Source organism: Schistocerca cancellata, chromosome 8 (genome assembly GCF_023864275.1).
Source record: "Schistocerca cancellata isolate TAMUIC-IGC-003103 chromosome 8, iqSchCanc2.1, whole genome shotgun sequence".
Taxonomy (NCBI): Eukaryota; Metazoa; Arthropoda; class Insecta; order Orthoptera; family Acrididae; genus Schistocerca; species Schistocerca cancellata.
The window spans coordinates 78,227,833-78,250,509 of NC_064633.1; the positions used below are offsets into that span (position 1 = coordinate 78,227,833).

The following is a 22,677-nucleotide window of genomic DNA, read 5'->3' on the forward strand; positions in this document are numbered from 1 at the left end:
TCGTGTCCAGATACACCAGCAGCTGGAACTCGGCGTGTCGTCGTGCGGTGCCCGCGTGCCAGGCAGGTCGTTTTCTCCGTCTGGAGCGGCCAGCGCCACATCTCTCAGCTCGACACGTAGACAGATGCGAGTCGCCTGTTGTGCGCCCCACCACAATCTGTGAGGCTTCATAGTTCAGCACCTGACACTACTCGTATTTCATAACTAGGCTTTTATGGCCTCTTAGTCGTCTGGACTTATGACGACATTAACATTCCACTGTGAGAAATCTTATTTCCAGCACCTGAAATACATTCAGCTGGTAAAGTTTTTCGGTGTAGAGATCCACATATACAATAACTGCAAACTTCACGGGTATGAAACTCCAGTATAGTAACCACAGAGGGACTGCAAGGCTCACATTCTGCTCGATATACGACAGTATTATTCCTTACCTAGCACCGATTTCTCTGATTGTAGGTAGGCTTATGATACGATCGAAATTTGCCGATATTCGTTTCGAAGCAGAGTTCTACTTCGGCAGAATGGATGCGCAAGTGAAGATCCGCTTAATAGTGCACTTTTTACATGCAGTATAACGTCGATTCTGCATGTCTGATGTCGATAGGTTTCTGGCGGTGTATGGTATCAAATGTTTATAAAATTAACCTCCAATTATGTATCAGCAGTTGTGGTATTTTTCCATCATTCTCACAGAATGATCATCACCGAAAGTATCAACCTAGGTACCGGTATCTACTGCCTTGTGGGGTGTGGAGGGGCGTATGGGTGTACAGTGTGAACTGGATTTCAGTCTTTGCTTATGGAAGGTTGTAATACGCGAGACTGAGACGTATTCGAAAGTTCCACAGCCAACTGATGTTAGAGACATCACCCTTTAGTTGTATCAGCTAAATGACAATTTTTGAAAATGGGAATGACTGCTCCTTTTTTTTATTTTTGTTTTCAAGGTGTTGTGGTACCTTTTTTGTACACGATACTGTGTCACATTCTGTGTTACATGGATTGGACAGGCTCTGGATAGGTTGAAAGGAACTGAAACGTGCAATTTCTGAACCAGCAGACCATTCTACGCCTTTGTGGACCACATGTCAAAAGCCTGAGTAACCACCCTTTGTGGCGCAGACGTATAGGAAGAGAATCAGAGGTTCTGGTGGGTACCAACAGGGATATGACTTCAGTGCCGTGGCCAGCTGCGGCAGGATGCATGCCGTGAACATCCCATGCCGATCGAGTTGACTGGGTTTAAATCCAGTGAATTTGGCGTCCAGGGGAGTACGGTACACTCATCCTGGTGTTTTTCGTACCGTGCACTTACACTGCGAGCTGTATGACATGTTGCATTGTTCCGCTCGTAGATGCCACTGTGCCAAGGATAAACAAACTGCACGTAGGTGTTGACATGGTCCCTAAGAATAGATGCATACTTGTGTTGATCCACTGTGCCCTCCAGACTGACGAGATCTCCCAGGGAATGTCACAAAAACATTTCCATACCACAACGCTCCCTCCTCCGGCGAGAATCCTCCTGACGATTGATGCAGGGTTATACATGTCTAGGCCATCTGTCCGATGGAGCATAAAACCTGATTCGTCTGCAAGGGCCACCTGTCGCCACTTAGTCGATGTGCAGTTGCGTGCAAGTTCCAGCATTTGTCGCTGATGAACAGTGATCGGCTCGTATGTATGGACCAGGTGCCAAATGTGGGGGCAGTGTTCGCTGAATGGTCGTCGAGGAGACGCTGTCGCTAGCTCGTCGGTTCATCTGGGCGGTCAGTTGCATCTCTGATGAAACTGTCAATTTTAGCTGGTTGTCATTAACATCAGGCGCTTTTAGTGCAGTCTCAATAGGTCAGGCTTCGGAATGAACTGATCAGTTCAAAACTAGTCACCAAAGTATATATAACGCAGCTATGTCAGATTTATAATAAACTCATCGTGAAATAAAAGGGTTGCTGGCCCTACATCAAAAAATGTCGAAATAGCGTAGTTGCACATGTGTTCGCCTGTACAGTCTCCGCAGTTGTCATCCACCCTCATCGTCGGTGGCCCTCGGTAGACCACAGTCGCCCCAGCGCCAGTTTTGGGTAGCGCCCCTTTACAATGCACAGCATACTTTAACCACAATGTCCGGTGAACAGTTTATAAAATTAGCCACTTCAGAAATGCTTCCAAACTTGGCCCAAGAGCCAATGATCGTGCCGTTTTGGACGTCACATAAGTCGCTTTGTTTCCACATTACCGTCACGACTGCACTGTTTTCCACATCCCACTGTCACACTTTATATACCCTCCACTGCCAGTGGTGCCACCTGCCGTCTGTGAGTGGTTTCTGCACGCTGACGTCGAACATAAACGGTGGCCATATTAATGTGACTGGACCTTGTACATTCGGATGAAAAGTCTTCTATTGAATCAAATGTGTGCACACAAGATGAGAATTCCAAACTTACTACACAGATGTGGCAATGATTTAACGCCACCCAACAGACCTTAGGTACACATTTTAAAGTAAAATTAGCAAAGCAGTAACGCATTGGTCTGCTGGAGAAACGTTTATAAGCACTGTATAGACACCAAACATTTTCTTCAGAACATAGATGGAGCTCCTCGACAGGGAAGACGTAACTCCATCTCAGAATGTCTACACTATATAGGTTGAGGATGCTATGGGTACAATAATTTGTCGTCGATATAAAGTTTTCTTAATGCTCAAAATAGCGTACAAGAGAAAAGGGGGTGGACGGTCGCCAAATGATAAGCCGCTTGTGCGGAATCACGTTCTCAAGCCAGCCCCGAGTGAGCAACAGTTGGAAGTGGTTGAAGGATTGTTAAACAGAGAGTAAGTGACAAGGTACCTCCACGCGTAGGTCGAAGGTGCGCCTACCCTGTAAAGCAGGACAGGCGGTGATCTGTGGCAGGTCTTGTGACGATACTGGTGTAGGTACAGTTTTTTCAGCACATATTGTTGAGCGTGGGGCTCCACAGCAGACGTCCTCTGTGGGATGCGACAACACGTCATTTACAACTGCAGTGCGCTCAGAATCGCGTAAATTAGACCGTGGATGAATGGAAACGAATCATCTGTTTGGATGAGTCACTTTTTTTGTTACAACAGTTCAGTGGTCGTGTCTGGATAGACTGTTATGCAGGGCTGGACTGCTCGAAAAATCACACGCCACAGATGCTGACTGATGGGGGGCAGCATTTTCCTACGGAGTACATTTAATTGGGGTCTCCGTGGGACCTGCGGTAATAATTGAAGGCACCACTACAGGTACGGACTATGTCAACATCATTCTGGATCAACTGCATCCCTTCCTGTCAGCCATATCATCTTCCAGGGGGATCACTGTCCATCTCATTATGCTACATTGTTTTGAGGAGCACGATAGCGAACTAAGTTTGGTGTCTCGGCCGCCACATTTGCCTGATCTGAGCCCACCAGTGGAACACATTTGGGACACTAGTGAGCACCAGCTACTCACCCACTCACTGCCAGCCCATAATTTATGGGACTTGTGAAATTTTTACGTAGACATTAGGTCTCGGAAACTACCGCGGCTTTGTAGAATCTGTGCCACACAGAACTGCTTCGGTACTGTGTTTCAAAGGTGAACCGACACGCTAATAAATGGGTGGTCATAATGTTTAAGCTCATCAGTGTGTTGACAGACAACGTGTGTGGATGATGAAGTGTAGCGTGGCTGTTGCAGGGCTGGACTGTGTGACGGGGGACAACTTCTTCGACGTGCTGGACAACGGTGCTCTGCTGTGCAGGTTAGCCAGACTCATCCACGAACGCGCCCAGGCACTCGCCGATCGAGGTGACATCAGCTCCACGGTAAGCGACCCATCACACTTTCTACCCTCTAACATACATTCGCATTCTACCGTCATCGTTTATGGCTTTACACTACGTAGCTCACAATCAACTTACTAACTTCTCAGTTTTAAAGGAGACCATTCACCGGAATGCAGAAATACCGGTTTGTCTATGGCGTGTAAAAATGAAGGAAAACTTGCTAGCTGTTGGAGTTATCCTTTGAAGAGTTAGAGTACGTAAACACACACACACACACACACACACACACACACACACACACACACATATTCCCGCTTCTGTCCCCACACCCTCCAGCCAACAGTCCCCGTCCTCCATCCTGACACAGCTCTCAATTCGTGTTGCCTCTAGCGAGTACCCCTTGCCACCTGCCACCCCCTACCCAGCAAACTGCCCACCCCCAGTCCCTCTCCCTGCTTCCCGCCTTCTTCTCCCTCTTCCTTTCCCCTCCCCCAGCACAATCAGCTTACCTGCCACAAAATATCATTGGTACTGTCAATGTGTCAGTGTAGCTGGCATTACGTAAAGGTGTAAGAGTGTGTGTGTGTGTGTGTGTGTGTGTGTGTGTGTGTGTGTGCTTCTAGCTTGTCAAAGAATAACTCTGAAAGAAGCCATCAAGTTTTCCTCCTTTTATGTGTACCTATCGACAAATCGATGCTTCTGCTTTTCGGTACATGGTCTCCTTTAATTCTAAAGTATTTACATTCTACAAGAACTTCCCCACAACGTCCACTAAGTACTTAACATCAAATGACCTTCTAGACCCGCGTTTCGTAAACTGTGTTCCTGGGACTCTACTGTCCCGTGGGACGTGCATAAGTGTATAGAAATTTTGCCAATAATCATTGAATGAATGTAAATTTCATTATCGACTGCTGTTGGCGTCACAAAACATTGTGTTCAAAATTACCAATAGGCATTTCTTCCCGTTTTTATTTGTTATCAAAATACCGTATATGTGTTTCAGCCATTAACATGGTTCCTTCCTCTTATCAATGATGGTCGATAGATGTTGGATATCATTCGGTGTTGGAACAATGTAACAGTGTGGTTGCGCACTGCCTGACTTCATGTTAAATTGCTGTTCAAAATGTCATCCCTCATCTACTCATTGAGTAATGGAGTTACAACAGCCTTCACATAACTCATTTCATAATCATTATGACGAACAAGCACCACATTTGAAGAAGAATGTCTCTGAAATGCTTCTTAATGAAACTCAGGTGATCTGTACAATGCAGTTGTGTTTTCTGTACAGAATTAAGGTGTGAAAAGTCATTTCACCGCACCTCCGTCCCTTTCAACAATTGCGATCGCTTTGGCTCTCTTTCCTCTGCTGCCATAATTCTGTGCAGCAGAGGGCTAGTCATCGTGGCAGCAAAGTATTGCTGATATTTTTTTCATAAATGTGATTGAAATACATCAGTAAGGATGTCTAAATTCCGGAGGTGTAATATTGTGTAACTCACAAGTAGCTACAAGTTGTTTTATCAATTAAAATTAATCAAATCCCAATATTCGCTCTGGCACGTTGTTTCAACGTCCCGCATGTGATCATTACATGTGAAAAGACTGGGCTGATAAACTCATCTGAACTACGATAAATTAACATTGGGATGGCAGTAGAAATTCTGCTTCTATGAGGCTTTTTTTTTAAGTAAGGTCCATTTTGTTGTAGACACTAGTAGTTCGTGCGCATACCACAATGAGCAGGTGCGTCGTGTACCGGCGTGCCTCGGGAACAACCGTGCTCAGTTTCAGCTCTGTAGCCAACCTGTACCTTTCTGTTCTGTGGTTTCAAAATGTTTAAGACTATCAACACACCTGACACATGTGAGATTCACTCAGTGATACAGTTTTTGTCAGCAAGGAACCTGTCTGCTGCAGAAATTCACTGATAGATTTGTGAAGTGTACAGTGATATTGTTATGAGTGAAAGCAAAGTGCGTAAGTGGGTACGAGAATTCAAAGATGGCTGTGACAACATCCAAGATGAGGGCTGCTCTGTCGTCCTTCTTTGATTTGCAGACAATTTGGTGGCTTCAGTTGAAGCGAGGATTCGTGAGAACAGGCACTTCACAATAACAGGTCTCCCAAATGAATTTCCTGACATATCGAGATCAGTGCTTTACAACATTGGTTCTGAACACCTAAAGTTTAGGAAACTGTGCTCCCGTTGGGCCCCAAAACTCCTAACAGAGGACCACAAAAGCCAAAGATTTGAGTGTGAAATGAAGTTCTCGACTCATTATCACAAAGAAGGTGATGGCTTCTCGAGTCAGATCGTAACTGGAGACGAAACACAGGTTTCGCATATCGTGCCTGATTCGAAGCAAAAGAGCACGGGATGGAGACACACACACTCACCTGTAAAGGTGAAGGCCAAACTGACTCTGTCCCAGTGCAAAATCATGGCGTCAGAGTTTTGGGGTAGGCATGGTGTTTTGTTGGTCAACTTCATGCAAGGAGGAACCACTATCAATGCAGAAGCATACTGCCAAACCCTGAGAAAACTATGCAGAGTGATTCAAACCAAAAGATGCAGCGTGATGACAAATGGAATTGTCCTTCTCCATGACAATGCAAGACCTCACACTGCAGGTCAGACCCGTGATTTATTGGACAGTTTTGGCTGAGAAGTTTAAGACCACCCAACCTACAGTCCGGATCTTGCACTGAGCGATTACCAACTGTTCCTCCACCTCAAATAACACCTCAGTGGCAACCGTTACAATGATAACAACAATGTGAAAGTGGCAGTGAACTCTCGATTATCGGATCAGATGGCATGTTTTTATGAAGACGGTATTTATAATTGGTTTAGAGGTACGATACACGTTGGAACAAACTTGGCAACTATGTCAAAAAATAGAGTGAAGTATGTACTTTCTGAAAATAAATTTACTTTTTTGAAATAACGTTTCATTGTGTTCTTATGTTCAGATGGACCTTACTTAAAAAATACACCTCGTATATTTTATTACACTTTTACGCATGAAGCAAGATGGACAGCAGACAAGTCTATTCACTACATACATTTCTGCTTTTATTTATGGGTGCCATTAAGAGACACTTTCTTTTCTTTAAATATGTATTTTACAACAATGGCATGAGATGGTATTGGGTATGGGAGACTTTGCTTTGCTCAGTATTATTGGCAAACACTATAATTAAAATGTGACACTCAATATTATTCTACAGAATAATGTAAATTAATTGTTGGAAGGTCTGCCAACACAGAGAAACAAAACAGAACATCTTCCATTCCCCAGTATTAATCAGTTTTCATTTGCTCGTAACTGTACTGTAGAAGTTGGCAGAATATGTCGAAACCAAATTTGGCGACTTGAATTGTACCCACTTGCATTCAGACTTTGTACAATATTCAGTGCTTTATAATGGATTTCTGAGTTTTTGAATAATGTAATTGTGACTAATATCCAAAAACTCATGAATTTGCAAACAAAACTGAATTATTGTTAAGGAAACAAGAAAAAAAAAATAAAGCACCAAATACTTTTCTGAAATTCCGTGTGCAACCTACTTAACACACGATTATTTGGAAAATGACTTTGTAAATGATACATTTACATATAATACACAGTCAAGTTAATTAATGTGACCACTGCCTATGTTCGACTTCAGCATACAGTAACCACCCACAGTCAGCAGTAAACTTTTCATGTGCCACCTTGGTTAAGGTATGCCATGCGTGGCAAAATGGCTCCATCCAAAACCGGCACCAAGGCAACTGTGGTGCACCACAGGACATGGATGACAGGATGAACAACATCCAGCTGCAGAGATGTGTATGGGCAAATAGATGTGCTACAGTTGAGTAACTGATCACCCAGATAAAGCAATGTTCTACAACAGTGTCTCTTCAACAACTGTTGCTGTGTATGTGCCTCCACCACTGGTGCCTGGTTCGTGCACCCGTGCTGATTGTTGTTCATTAGAGAGCAAAGGGTGTAATTTGCACACCAGTACTGCATTTGGATGTCCACTAAGTGGTGACAGGTGGCCTTTTCAGATGAATCACATTTTATGCTCCATCTGACAAGTGGCCATTGGTATGTATGGTGTGAAGCATCTAAATGCAAACACCCAGGCTGGAAGAGGAGGTGGTGATATGAGAAATGTTTTTGTGGCATTCCTGGGGTTATCTTGCCATTCTGGAAGGCAAAATGGATCAACATAAGTATGCATCTGTCCTAGGGGACCGTGTCGACCTCCACATGCAGTTTGTTTTTCCTCAGAATTATGGCATATAGCAGAATGTCAATGCAATGTCTTGCACAGCTTGCATTGTATGTACACAGGTTGAAGAGCGCCAGGATGAATTTACTGTAGTCCCCTGCCCATCAAACTCTCCAGATTTAATCCCAGTCAAGAATCTGTGGGACCAGCTGGACCGGGCTGTTCACACAGTGGAACCACAACTGAGAAACCTAGCACAGCTGGCCACAGTACTGGTGTCAGCTTGGCTCCACATCCCTGATAGTGCCTTCCAGAACCTCACTGACACTCTTCCTGCACGTTTTGCAGCAGTACATGTTGCAAAAGGTGTTAATCCGGGCTTACGATAGGTGCTCCCGTTAATGTGACCGGATGGTGTATTTCATAATTATCTACTGCTGAGCTTCCGATAGTGGAAGTACCCGAATCGAATCTTCGAGAAGAATCGAGTCAGCGAGGAATGAAAAAGGGGAACAGTTGATCCGCATTTTAATTCTTCACATATAAAATTGGATTTACTGTTGAAATGACAAAACACGTAACAAGGCATGATAAATTTTGTATCCTACAGTTGGGTTTTTACATTGGTTTGATCATGCAAGTGATCAGGCTTAAGTCCAGAGAAAGCTATCGGTGGCACGCATTGTTCTGAATTTGACCCTAACATGTCTTGGTTCACTTGGCATCCACTGTCAAATATTTCTGACAGCTGCCAAACTCAGTAATCTACCAGATGTGGCACCATCCGACTGAGTCATGTTGTATATGTCAGTTGAGAAATAAATCATGTAATGGATGTGTCTGTGGTGGACATTCATGAAATTTGCTATTTCCATTTGTAATTTATACCACAGTTGGTGAAGCAGGCGCACACCTGAATGGTTACCACTAAGAGAAAAACTTAGCAACATTTCCTCTAACGTGTTCACCGTGCAGAGGCTATGTTCTTCCTCTGATTCCTGTGCTCCCTCAAGGCCAAACCTCAATTCAGCATCGATAAATCAAAGCCCTATGTACTTTTGTAAATATATTATTTAAAGCTTAAGGAAGGCATTTCAACAGAATCGTTTTTCTTTTTACAGAATTTGTATATTGCTCAAAAGTATCCTCGGATTCACTGCTAAAGAGAGGAATGAAATGAAATGATCACACAGCACTGATGGTCGAGAGACCCTACCTGGAGTAGTCCAGCTGGGGATTTGCAAGTCTTTTCACGTGATGGCACTTAGGTGACTTGCATGTCGACAATGATGAAATGACGATAAGGACAACAAAACACACAGTCGTGAACAGAGAAAATCCCCAACTTGGCCAGGAAAGAAACCTCAGCCTGCTCCATGCCAGACACATTGACTGCTCAACTAAGAAGGGAACTTTGAGGGAACTTCCACCACTCAAAGTTGTGGTACTTCAACTGATAAGTTTACTACTGAAGAAGAAAATGATACAAAAACTGGGCTTTCTTCAAAAGATAATATTAAAGAATGTGTGTCCCATACAAACAAACCTAAATGAAGAATTATGAAAGCTGCATAAATTTTAATTCACATGTCAGATGCTTCTGTTGCAGTGTGTGTTTTATGTCAGACAAAACTTGCAAACAGTTCTTTGACCCCAGCTAAACTTTGTAGGAACCTAGGAACAATACATGCTGATCACAAAGAAAAAGATATTCTCTTTTCACTTTTTGAAAAGAGAGCACGACTCAATAGAAAAGCAAATATCGGATAATTACTTCTGCAAAAACAGAAAATGAAAATATAATCAAAGTATCTTAGTGTGTATCTTACTGTACTGTGCTGAGTGGTGACACTCATTCAGTTGGGAAAAAATTCATTAAGTTGTGTAAAAGACATAAGACAATGCAGTACAGTTATGTAATAATACTGTTTCAGTCTAATAATACTGTTTTGTGATGAATCGAAGATCTTTCCCCTGCCATAGAGAAAGAGTTAATTTTTAGATTTGAGATTTTCAGTGAGTATACACTGCAAATGGCAGATGTCACAGGACTAGCTGTACCAGTAATATTTGTTTGTTAAATATTTGATAAATATATTGAAGACAAGTTACTCATGAGTGCATATTTATGTGAAAAATCAGCAGAAGAAGTTATATGCAATTGTATTAATGATTACCTTATAAATCATGAGGTGGGTCGGGAGAAGTGTATTGATATTTGCGCAGATGGTGCTATAGGCATGGTAGCCGAAACAAAGAGAACTATTGTAGTAACACTGTTCACGTTACGTCGCACTTCACTTAGCGTAGACCGGGACTGTGTCCTAGGCATGCCCGATGTTGACTGACTGCGCACGGCCTGTCCTGCCGGAGTTGTTGTTGTTGTTCTTGTTGTTACGCCGGCAGAGGTCGCGTCCGAATTCTCGCGTGCCCTCTGGTGGACGGGACTCTACTGGCGGCGACTACCGTTCGTGACGCGCCGTGCCAATGTGCGCCTCCCGCGATCTTTCTGGTGGCTACTACACTCCTCCTCCTTCGGGGGGTGAAGCCACTGTGATCCACTGCGTCGGAAGGTGGAGCGTCGGGCAGGAGCGATGACCTCCACATCCATTGGATGGCCGGAGTCGAGGGGATCTGCCAACCCTCGAGCTGGAACCTTCGAATACGGCTGGAAGTGACCCACACGAAGAGGCCCCCGTCGTCCCACAACCGGAGCCCGGGACAGCACAGGCGACAAGCTGTCGAAGTCTGGATCCTGTTCCACCTCAGGAGGGGCAAGACCTAGTGGCGGGGACGAAGGGGAAGGGACGACCACAGGGGAACTAGCCCCCTGCGAAACCGGGCCGGCTAGGGGGGCCGGCTCTCGCTGGGGCATCTCGAATGACGGCGATGCCGGTTCTGGAGCCACTGGAGGTTGCCAAGGCCGAGAACCATCGCAGTGTGGCAGAGTCACAGCGGGGAGAGGAGGTAACGTCCCTTGTGAAACCAATACAGGTGCCGGCAATGGGGAAGCCGGTGTCCGAGAGGTCGGAGGGTGGGTGCCCGAACGTGGACGGAGCTGATTTTGGTGACGACGTACCACCCGGTCCCCCGCCTGCAAGGTATAGAGCCGGCGGCCATGGCGGTGCAGGACCACCGCCGGTATCCAATGTGGATTGCGACCAAACCCACGGGCCCAGACTGACATACCCAGTGGAAAGCCAGGTACTCCGTTTTGTGAAGACTGGCGAGGACCAGGCTGGAGGAGGTGCAGCAGAGTCCTAGGTTGACGCCCATGGAGGAGCTCTGCGGGGCTGCGGTCTCCCATTGGTGTGGTCCGGTATGCCGTCAAGAAAAACGTCAATGCTTCCTCTGCAGGAAATTCGTGCACATACTTTTTCATCTGTGTCTTAAAGGTGCGCACCATGCGCTCAGCTTCCCCATTCGATTGTGGATGGAAGGGGGGAGAGCAAACGTGCCGAATACCGAAGCGCCTACAAAAATCCTGGAAGGTCTGCGAAAGAAACTGCGGTCCATTGTCCGAGACCAGGGTGATTGGCAGACCTTCCACAGAAAAGATTTTTGCTAGTGCCTGGATTGCAACTTCTGAAGTGGTTGAGGAGCAGCGAACCACATATGGGAATCGGGAATAAGCATCAATGACAATGAGCCAAAAGCCATTGAGAAACGGGCCCGCAAAATCGATGTGAACACGTTCCCATGCCTGGGTTGCCGGCGGCCATGAAGAGAACGCTGCCCTGGGAGATGCCTGTTGGCTCGCACACTGGGAACAGGCGGCCACCAAGTGCTCAATTTCTCTGTCAATACCGGGCCAGTACACATGTCTGCGAGCCAAGGTTTTAGTACGAGAAACACCCCAGTGCCCCGCATGTAATAACTTGAGGACCTCCCTTCGTAAACTTGCAGGAACAACCACGCGAGGAGCTGTATCATCGGTAGCCAGAAGGAGAACTCCTTCCAAGACCGAGAGACGGTCTCGTAGAAGAAAATAATTACGAAGAGGGTCCGAGGCCCGGCCCGGAGGGCGGGACGACCACCCCTGCTGAATGAGGCGAACTACTTGCCGGAGAACCGGGTCAGCCGCCGTTTCCCTGGCGACTCGAGAACTAGTGATCGGGAAGCCATCAACCGCTTGGCGGGACGCCACATCCAAATGAAAACACATAATCTCCTCTCGATCAAATGTAGGGTCCGGGCCCACCGGAAGACGGGAAAGAGCGTCAGCGTTGGCATGCTGGCCTGTAGGGCGAAAACGAATGTCATAATGGTACTTAGAGAGGAACAAGGCCCAGCGCTGGAGTCTGTGGGCTGCCCTATCCGGAATCTGAGAGGCGGGGCCAAATAACGATATTAACGGCTTATGGTCAGTGATTAACTGAAACTTCGTGCCATACAAGAAAGGGTGAAACTTGGTAACAGCGTAGACAATGGCCAAAGCCTCTTTTTCCACCTGGGAGTAATGGGCCTGCGCGGGACTAAGCGTTTTCGACGCAAACGCCAGTGGTTGCTCGGAACCATCTGCGTTGCGATGGGCCAGGACCGCCCCCACCCCATACTGTGAAGCATCCGTAGCCAGGACTAACGGCTTATGGGGATCAAAAGTAGCCAAACAAGGGGCTGACGTGAGGAGGCCCTTCAACGAGGTGAACGCTCGCTCGCATGCCGGCGACCAATCAAAAGGAACACCCTTGTGCAGAAGGCAGTACAGGGGGTGGGCTATAGTGGAAGCCCTGGGAATGAACCGGTGGTAATAGGCTATCTTGCCTAAAAAAGCTTGTAACTCCTTCAGCGATGTGGGCCGAGGAAGGTTGACGATACCTTGGACCAAACTTCCTAGTGGCTGGATGCCATGCCGAGAGATGGTGTAGCCCACATACTCAATGGACGGTTGGAAGAAGGTTGACTTCTGCAGGTTGCAACGCAAGCCCACAGACCTGAATTTGAGAAAGAGGGTGCGAAGGTTGTGCAAGTGGTCCGTCGTGCTGCGGCCCGTGACAATGATGTCATCCAGGTAATTAATACAATGAGGGATTGTCGACGTGACATGCTCAAGATAACGCTGGAATATCGCCGGGGCACTGGATATTCCAAAAGCCAACCGCTGGTATTGGTAAAGGCCAAACGGGGTGTTGACGACTGCCAGCCGTTTGGAGTCCTCATCAAGTGGTATCTGATAAGCCTCTGACAGATCGATTTTCGAAAAATAGTGGCCTCCCGCCACGGCGGAGAACAATTCATCAGCACGAGGCAAAGGATAGGTGTCCACCACCAATTGGGAATTAATGGTGGCCTTAAAATCGCCACAAAGACGTAATTTTCCAGAGGGCTTCTTGACAATAACGAGGGGCGAAGCCCACTCACTGGAAGAAATGGGAAGAACGACCCCTAGGGCTGTCAGCCGGTCTAGCTCTTCCTTTACCTGAGGGCGGAGAGCCAAGGGGATCTGCCTCGCGCGTAGAAAACGCGGGCGAGCCGACGCCTTCAACGTTAAGTGAGCTTCAAAATCTGAAACACGCCCCAGGCCCTCCTCAAAAATGTCTGGAAAGTCTGAGATCAAAGATTCTAATGAGTGATAGGGAACGTCTTCGGAGACCAACTGTATGGTGTCAGCGATAGAAAAACCGAAAGCTTGAAAGGCATCCAGGCCAAAAAGGTTAGCGGAGCTCGCATCACTGACAACAATAAAAGTAATAGGCCGAGTGACTGATTTGTAAGTCACGTCGGTAGTGAATTGACCCAGTAGGGGAATGAACTGTTTACCATAACCGCGGAGACGCCGGTAAACTGGCGCCAACGGGGGCGATCCAAGGTCGGAATACGTTTGTGCATTCAACAACGAAACTGCCGCGCCCGTATCTACTTGCAGTTGTAACCGGCGCGACCGAACTGACACCTCGATAAAGAGTTTGCGTGCCGATGCGTCGGGAGCCTGGCCCGACGAAACTTCCTGAATGTCAACGTCCATGTCCTCTGTACTTGCTTCCTTCGATTCCTTTGAGGCTGAGCGGCAAACTTTAGCAATGTGACCATTTTTATGACATTTGCGACAAACGGCCCAACGCTGGGGGCACTTTGACCGATCGTGATGTACATAGCACGACGCACAGGACGGCAACAGGGACCGGCGGCCGGAATTCTGTTTACGCGCCGCGCGGGAGCGGCCGTAACGGCCGGATTGTACCGCTCGCACGTCGTCCACCCCGGACACAGTGGACGCGGCCGCGCCGCCCTGAACCTCCGCGACGTCGCACCACGCTTCCAGCTGCTGCGTGAGAGACTTCATACGATTGAGCAATGGACAGGACTTCTTCGAGGGAAGGGTCTTCTAACTGCAGGGCCCGTTGCCGGACCTCCCTATCAGGGGCCGAACGAACAATGACGTCGCGTACCATAACATGGGCATACGACTCCCGCGACTGCTCCGTGACAAAATGACACTTGCGACTAAGACCGTGCAGGGTTGCGGCCCACGCCCGGTAAGACTGATGGGGCTGTTTCTTGCATTGATAGAACTCGACCCTAGCCGCCCCAACATGCGTGCGGCGGCGATAATATGAAGACAGCAATGAACACAATGCGTCAAACGACAAGGACGAGGGTTCCTGCAACGGCGCTAGCTGCCGCAAAACTTGATACAGCGAGGGAGATATCCAAGACAAGAAGAGAGCACGACATACCTCCGCATCGGCAACATGAAACGCCTGGAAATGCTGCCGAAGGCGATGTTCATATGCGTCCCAATCCTCTGCCGTCTCGTCATACGGGGGAAAGGGAGGAGGGAACTGCGCCGGAGCAGACGGCGCGGAGAGCAACGCCGGAAGCACTTGTTTCATGGTGGCCATGAGCTCCGTCTGCTGCGCAACCAAAACCCGCACCAAATCCTCCATGCCGTGGAGAAACTGCGAAACCGGAACAACGACGCAACACGCGAAAGAACGACCCTACTCGTCGCCAATTGTGTAGTAACACTGTTCACGTTACGTCGCACTTCACTTAGCGTAGACCGGGACTGTGTCCTAGGCATGCCCGATGTTGACTGACTGCGCACGGCCTGTCCTGCCGGAGTTGTTGTTGTTGTTCTTGTTGTTACGCCGTCAGAGGTCGCGTCCGAATTCTCGCGTGCCCTCTGGTGGACGGGACTCTACTGGCGGCGACTACCGTTCGTGACGCGCCGTGCCAATGTGCGCCTCCCGCGATCTTTCTGGTGGCTACTACAACTATACTGTGTATACTCCAGGTAGCTACAAGGGCCACCAGTAGTCATTGTATTCTGCATAGGCAAGCTCTAGAAACAAAAAGAAAGCCTATAGGTTTAAACTATAGTTATGTATGAAGCAGTCGAGATGATGAACTATTTAAAATTTCGACCGCTGCAGGACAGTGTTTAAAATTTTATGTGACAAAATGGGTGGTAAACGTGATGCACTTTTACTACTTACAGAAGTGGGATGGCTGTCCAGAGAAAAAGTACTATTGAGGCTTTAGTAACTTCATAATGAATAGTGGGCCCTTCTTTAATGCACAAAATAATTCAGTACAAAAATCTATTGAATTTTTAAGAAGTCCTTTATGGTTGATAAAAGTTGCATATTTGGCTGACATTTTTACAAAGTGCAATGCGATTCACTTGTCATTGCAAGGAAAGTGTGATACAGTTTTTAATACAAGAGACAAAATTGCATATTATGAGAGAAAATTGCAATTTTCGATTTCCCCCTTTCAAGGAAACAATTTTAATTGCTTTCTCACTTTACAAGAATGTTTGACTGAAAAATGTTTTAAAATAAATGAAGTTTCTAAGCTATTTATAGAGCACTTACATGACTTCGGAAAAACTCTTCTGTGATATTTTCCAAAGATTAGTGAGAATAATTCTCATTTCAAAATCCAGTTTGTATAATAGCTAAGCTGACAGGCTTAAGTGTAAGGGATTACAAAAAATGAAATGACTTAATAAGTGACTCTTATTTAAAGCAAAAGAACAAAGGTCAGGCTTTATGTAATTTCTGGGCACATTTATCAGAAGACTATTTGAGTTTATCAAAATGAGTTATTATTGTTTTACTTCCATTTACCACAACATATATATGTGATGCAGGATTTTCTAAATATGCTGCAATGAAGATGAAGTTCAGAACATGCTTGATGCTACACCATATATTAGAAGTCAGCTCTGTACTATTGCTTATGATATCAAGAAGATTTGTAATTTAAGGATCCAAAATCACAGATGCCATTGAAAACTTCATTCCACTTCTTTGTAATAAGTTAAGGAGACAAATAAAATAATTACTAAATATATTTCAAATAAATAATTAATTTTTCTTAGTTTTTTAAAAAAAGTTATGATTTCTGTATTATTAGTTGATTTAAAATTGAAATAATCACCGAATAAATCAAGTTTTCTCATTTTTAAAGCTGTATTAGTTTTATTAACTTTCTAAATAAATAAGATGCTCCATCACAGTATCAGTATTCACAAAATGTTCCACCAGAAGAAACGTTTGTGAAACCCTGTTCTAGATGAAAACCAGTCAGGTTTCTACAAAAATTGCAGCACAATGACTGCTCAGATAAAAGTGAAAGGTGAAATAAAATGGTCCATGGGCAAACAAGAGGCGACTATTATGTGCATTTTGAACTTCAGCAAAGCTTTCAAGACTGTATAATTTGACATTTGGTGGGAGGTATTCAGAAAGTTTGAAAAAGTAAAGTTACATAATTATTTTTGTTATTTGTGTTAGGTGCATATCAGAAGTCTTGATACGCATTGGAATCTCCATTACACAGTACCACAGCATGCTGTGAGAGGAGCCAATGTGAAATGGCACAACCCTTTGATAAACTGAAGTATTGTGCAGTAAATCGTTCTCTGCAGTTGAAGGGGAACAACACTGCAAGCAATCCGTGCTGAGTTGATAGTGTACGAAAACAATACACCAACATAGACACAGTGGTTAGGTGTTGCAGATATTTCATGTGCTGTCTGACAAGTCTGAATGACAAAGAATGAATTGGCAGTCTTTCACTGTTAAGAAATGAGAATCACAGGGGAAGGGGAAGCCTTGGTACTCGAAGACTGAGCTAAGTGGGGCAAAAGAGGAAAAAGTGAAAATCTGTCATGGAGCAGTTTTCAACATGTTACACCACATTTTGAACATGACAAATGTCACCACCTTTGGGTCCCGCAACTGCTCACACTTGTTCCAAAAGACTGCCGAACCGAGGTAGCAACGTAAATTTGCAGCTGTGTCAGACCTATCCAGGTGACTTCTTTAGCCACCTAATTACTGATAATGAGTGTTGGGTGTAGCACTATGACTCCAAGGCAAAGGAGCAAAGTGAGCAATGGAAAATTTGGACCACTGAAAAATCCAAAGATGCAACTGTCATTGGGCAAGGTGACGCTGAGTTATTTCTACGACTGTCATGATGTGGTGTTAACAGATTCAGCTCATGAGGGGAAACTGTCATAATAGTGCACAGCCAAAATCACCTAACAACTTTAAGGGGAGCTATCAATACAAAGCTGTTTGAAAGTATGGTTTTGCACCATGAGTGTCTCAGCTCAGTCTGCAAAAGACAGTCCAAAATACTACTTCCTTAAGCGATCAAATTTTTGCCTCATCCCACTCACCGAATTCTCATGACATGGCATCCAGTTACTTTGCCCTCTCTATCAGGTGAAGAAATCGTTGTGTGACAGGAATTTCCAGAATGGCAAGATGATTTTTTTCTGGTCAATATGCAGACTCCTACAGTCAAGGTCTCTGCCAAGCCAGCCACCATTGGTAAAAAGTTTTCATGTTGAAGGGTGACTTTTTCAAGAAGTTTAACAACATCACCAAGACTGTCACAGGCTGATTTTTCTAGAGGTCAATTTTTTGAGGTGAAAATTAAATATTTCACAGTACCTCTCATACTTTTGAAATTAACAATCGAAAATCTTTCCTCATTTGTGGGTTCAGTGGTGTTTGCCATGACTAGCATTCCCCCAACATTGTGTAATGATCAGAGCAAAAACGTCAGAGTGGGGAGATGTATATCAGGGGTCCCTCAAGGATCAGTACTTAGTCCTTCATCTTTGTCATTACATGTTAATGCTGTGTCAACTGTTCTCTCTTATTGCAAGTGTCACCTATGAGCTGATGATCTCCAGTTATACCTAAATTCAAGTGTTCACAGCCATCTAGCATGTAAACAGTGACTTACTTGCCTTATCATAATGGACAAAGATGATGTATTTGAAACTTAAACCATCTAAACACATACAATTTTGACAGTCACAAAAAACATATACCCTCTCAGTTCAGAGACTTTTTTTGGTCCCTAATCCTGTGTGGTTCAGTAATATCTATTTGTTTCTCTGCTAAGAATTTGGGGATATCATGTAGAATAGACTGAACACACAACTTGAGTTGTTAAGATAATGTCAGCATTTCTCTTTGTGTTGCAGAAATATAAAAAAGAACTTCCTCTTGAGCTAAAAATAAAGAAAATAATTCCAGTAATAAATGAACAGCACCAGTTTGCTTTTTGTTCTACATTTCATTCTGGTGCTGTTCATTTATTACAATGTTGTTCTACCAAGAACTGACAGAAGGTTCTGTTAGCAAAATAATTCCAGTTTTTTATTATGGTAATGTTATTCTTCAAGGATTTTGATAAGAGAGTTGACATTTGGTGAGACCCAAATGAATGCTTTGGGGTGCATTACTTTTGTAATATTTGGTTTTTCAACTGCACAACTCCTGCCTTTGAAGAACTATCACTGCTATGTGAAGAGAACATCATAGCCTCTACTTGCACTGCCATTTGCTCAGTCATTGTATTCCCTCTTATTTTTTGTCAGTTCTAGTACCATAACATTAACAGCATTGCAGAGATACCAGTTCTCAATAAAGGAAAAGCCTTTCTACACTGCAGCATAATACAGCCACCATTTCAGAATAATTTTACACCTCAGGAACATGGTTTTGGAGTGGTTTTCATCCCAACCTCAGAGAAACTCTCCTTTCCAACTTTACAAGGCAGTTAATGTCCCATGATCTGTAACATAGCTAGCTTGTCCACTTAGTTGTCTGAAACTCTCGCTAGTCAACCAATAGCTGCCCCCTCACCTATCCTTTACTGCGGAGACCTCTACTGAAACAGTCTGCTCTTCCTTAACAGTAATAATAACAATAACTGCCACTGTCTTTTCAATCTTCTCTGGCATTATCCCTCCTGTTCCTGATCATATTAAACATGATCACAAATGCAAAACTAAATAATTTCACTGTTATTCTTAATATCTGCTATTATTATTACTATATTTAATTAGTATTTAGGTGCTAAACACCACAGTGTCATTATGACCCAAATAAATCTTAAAGTCTACTATTATTACTGTAATACAAATTTTAATCATTATTTGAGCACTGAAGACCATAATGCCATTCTGCTTATGAAAATTAAATCTGTGAAATTATCGGAATTAAAATACAATTTTTGGTGTATCGAAAGGAAAATCAACTGAAAAAACTAATAAACTGCAACAGAATTGCTGACCAGTACTTAATTGAGGATGTGAAATGTTTATTATTGCTGACAGACAAATATAAAAGAAAAAGTAATGATGCAATTCTACCTTTCACAACTACTAGTTTCCTCCTTGGGGAGGAGAGAGGGCTAGGTTGGAGGAGGTTAGAAAGAAAGACCAAGTCACTCAGATCCCAATATAAGTAACCTGTAGTGGAAGTTGAGGGCAGCCAAAGTAACCTAGCTATGGGAAAGACAGATGCCATACTCAGGTTTTGTTGGAAACTTCTTAAAGAAGATTAATTTACACATGAAACAAGTCACTTGCAAAACCCCACTTCACCTATTCTTGAGTATTGTGTCATTCTGAGACCCTTACCAATTTGTATGAATGGAAATGATAGAAAATATTTTAAAAAGAGCTGCATTAGTCATCACATATAAGTTTAGTCAACCTGAGAGTATGACACATAATGACAATAATGCTAGAATTAGGTGAAAGTCAGGCTCATTCAGAGGAGTACCAACAATCTCTCTTCCATACACTACCTACAGACGGAACAGGGGAAAATTGTAGCCTACTGGTTTACTATGTATGCTCCACAGAGTGCAGCAAATTCTGCCAACACACTGACTGTTGCATCATAAAGGGATCTCTAATGTACCTTCATTTTTAATGAATTTCTGTCTGCTTCTTCTTCATTGCTGATTTCTCTACTTATCTGGTATTCTGATTAGAGTATGCCCAGAAATGTTATGATGGTTGTAGCTTTTGCTTTCTTAAAAAAGAAATAATGATATTTCACATCTCCATACCTGTCAGCTCTAATACTCACACTCAAAATTACAATAGCCCAGAGATCCATTAAACATCAAGAAATGAAGCTGAATATTCCAAAGATAGCAAAAAATTGAAAAGCAAACAATGGAAAATCCAAATTGTAATATCAACAATGCTATGAAAAGGGTAGATTGCTACATGCTGTAAAGGTAACATGTGGAGTTGCAGACAGGCACAATGAAAAAGACTGATATATAAGCTTTTGGGCAAAGTGTTCTTCAGAAGAGAAAAATACACACGCATTCACACAAGCAAGCACACCTCACACTCGTATGGCTCTCTTTGACCAGAATTTTGAGATGTATGTAAATGAGTGAATGAGTGAGTGAGATTTGCTTGCTTGTGTGAATTTCTGTGCATTTTTTTTTTTATTTTATGAAGAAGGTTTTGGCCAAAACTTATATGTAACAGTCTTTTCATCGGACCTGTCTGTAGCACAACATGTCATCTTTACGGTGAGTAGCATCCTATTCTTTTCATAACATTGTTAAAAAAGTGAAAATCAATATTCCCATAATATTGTCTATTAGTTAGAAAGCAGTTTTCATTGTAATGAGTGAAGGAATTGGATGTTTTTAATAATGAAAACATTTATTGCCAAAATAGTTGGATTTTGCATTAAAAAAATGGTGATCTTTTGGTTCTGGAGGTGCTGCCATTGCGACTTAACAGAGTTCCTGGCTTTCCCTGCTCATACCATGCATAACTGTGAACACTGACCAGTCCGACTTAACTGTGAAGGATGTAAATTTCAGTCCAAGGGAATGCTGAAATTTGACTTTCTGCATCTTGCGTTTTTTACAAGGCTGTGCCTCCGAATTCTTTATTCTGTTCTCAGTATTGGTTGAGGTATTATATGTCATATAATATCTCATATACAATAATGTCATACATATTACTCAGTCAGCTTTCCCATTTTGCTGTTGTAGATTGCAACCCTCTGCCACTAGAGAGCTTCAGATTGTAGTGTCTAATGTGATGGTGTGCAACGGAATTATGTAAGTGTATGAGGAAAGGTGTGCTGTAATAGTTTTCAATCATTGAAAACTTTGACCACATATAGAGCACCTTCTCCTTCAGTATGATAATGCCAGACCATACACGAGTGATGCGACATCTGCAACGATCTGATGCCTTTGTTTCACTGTCATTGATCATCCTGCATATGGTCCCAGTTTGGCCCCTCTGATTTTCATCTGCTTCCAAAATTACCTCTGAGGACATCACTTTGATAGTGATGAAGTGCTGCAAGCAGATATGAGGTTGTGGCTCTGTCAACAAAGTCAAACATACTACAGTGACAGTATCAATAACTTGGTCTTTCATCAGGAGAAATGTTGAGAAATAATTTATATACACCTGAAGACTAAAGATGTAGAATGTTAATGAAATATGATTATTTAAAAAGCTTTATTTAAAGCTTTATTTACAAAGTTTTATTTCAAAAGCCACATTTAAAAAGTTTTTGTATAAAAAGTTGGAGGCATTACTTCTCAGTGTGCCCTTGACAAAGTGAAGATCTTTTAGTGAAATTATGTTATCATAACTCTGACTGCATGAGTATAACATTTAGATTTGAGCATTTAGAGAAGTTTATTGACAGATCACATGTTCATCACTGAAAAATGTGATTGAAATGTTTGAAGGCATATGCATTTTAAAGCATGTGTGAAAAATGGAAGATCCAAAATGTATGTTGCAGTTGCACTCTAGATTGAACACAAAACTATCTTTCTTAGACCAACAAGCATGTTAAAACACTTTGTCTGAATATCAATTAAATCACCCTCAAAAGGCATCCTTATAAGGGAACTGAAAGCAACCAGCTCCGTGAAACATCAATAATTTGGAAAACATGTTTCTTTACAAATGGCAAATATTGCAATGTCTTTTAAAAGTGCTGTGAACAGCACTTTTTTAATGAGATTATAAATACCCAGAACTGTCACATGTGAGAGACCAAAAATCCATTTATGATTGTGGAAGTGTGTGTTGTCAACTAGTGCTACCACAAAGATTCTGTGATAACCATGTTATTGTAGTTCTTTCTCATATGAATTCCTTTCAGTTTCCAGACTTTACTTACACTTAATGACTTTTGGCTGTGAAGCTACTTGAAATCATAGATATGAGGAGATAGCTCTAGTCATTGGCCTTGTTGAAACAACCTATAGGAAGTACAATACTCAAAATAGTAGTTACGTGTAATAAAAACATACAGGGCATATGATTCCATACAAATATATTTTATTGTCGTACAAGGTACAAAGCA

At 43.5% G+C, this 22,677-nt stretch overlaps 1 protein-coding gene across 1 annotated transcript in view; it reads left to right on the plus strand.

The window, feature by feature from the left end:
- The window catches only part of LOC126095368 (uncharacterized), a 561,268-nt gene that overhangs the window by 473,066 nt on the left and 65,525 nt on the right, over nucleotides 1–22,677 (plus strand). The window contains exon 6 of the mRNA XM_049910174.1: nucleotides 3,717–3,844. Within this exon, the coding sequence (XP_049766131.1) occupies nucleotides 3,717–3,844 (128 nt within the window). The remainder of the gene's footprint in view (nucleotides 1–3,716; nucleotides 3,845–22,677) is intronic.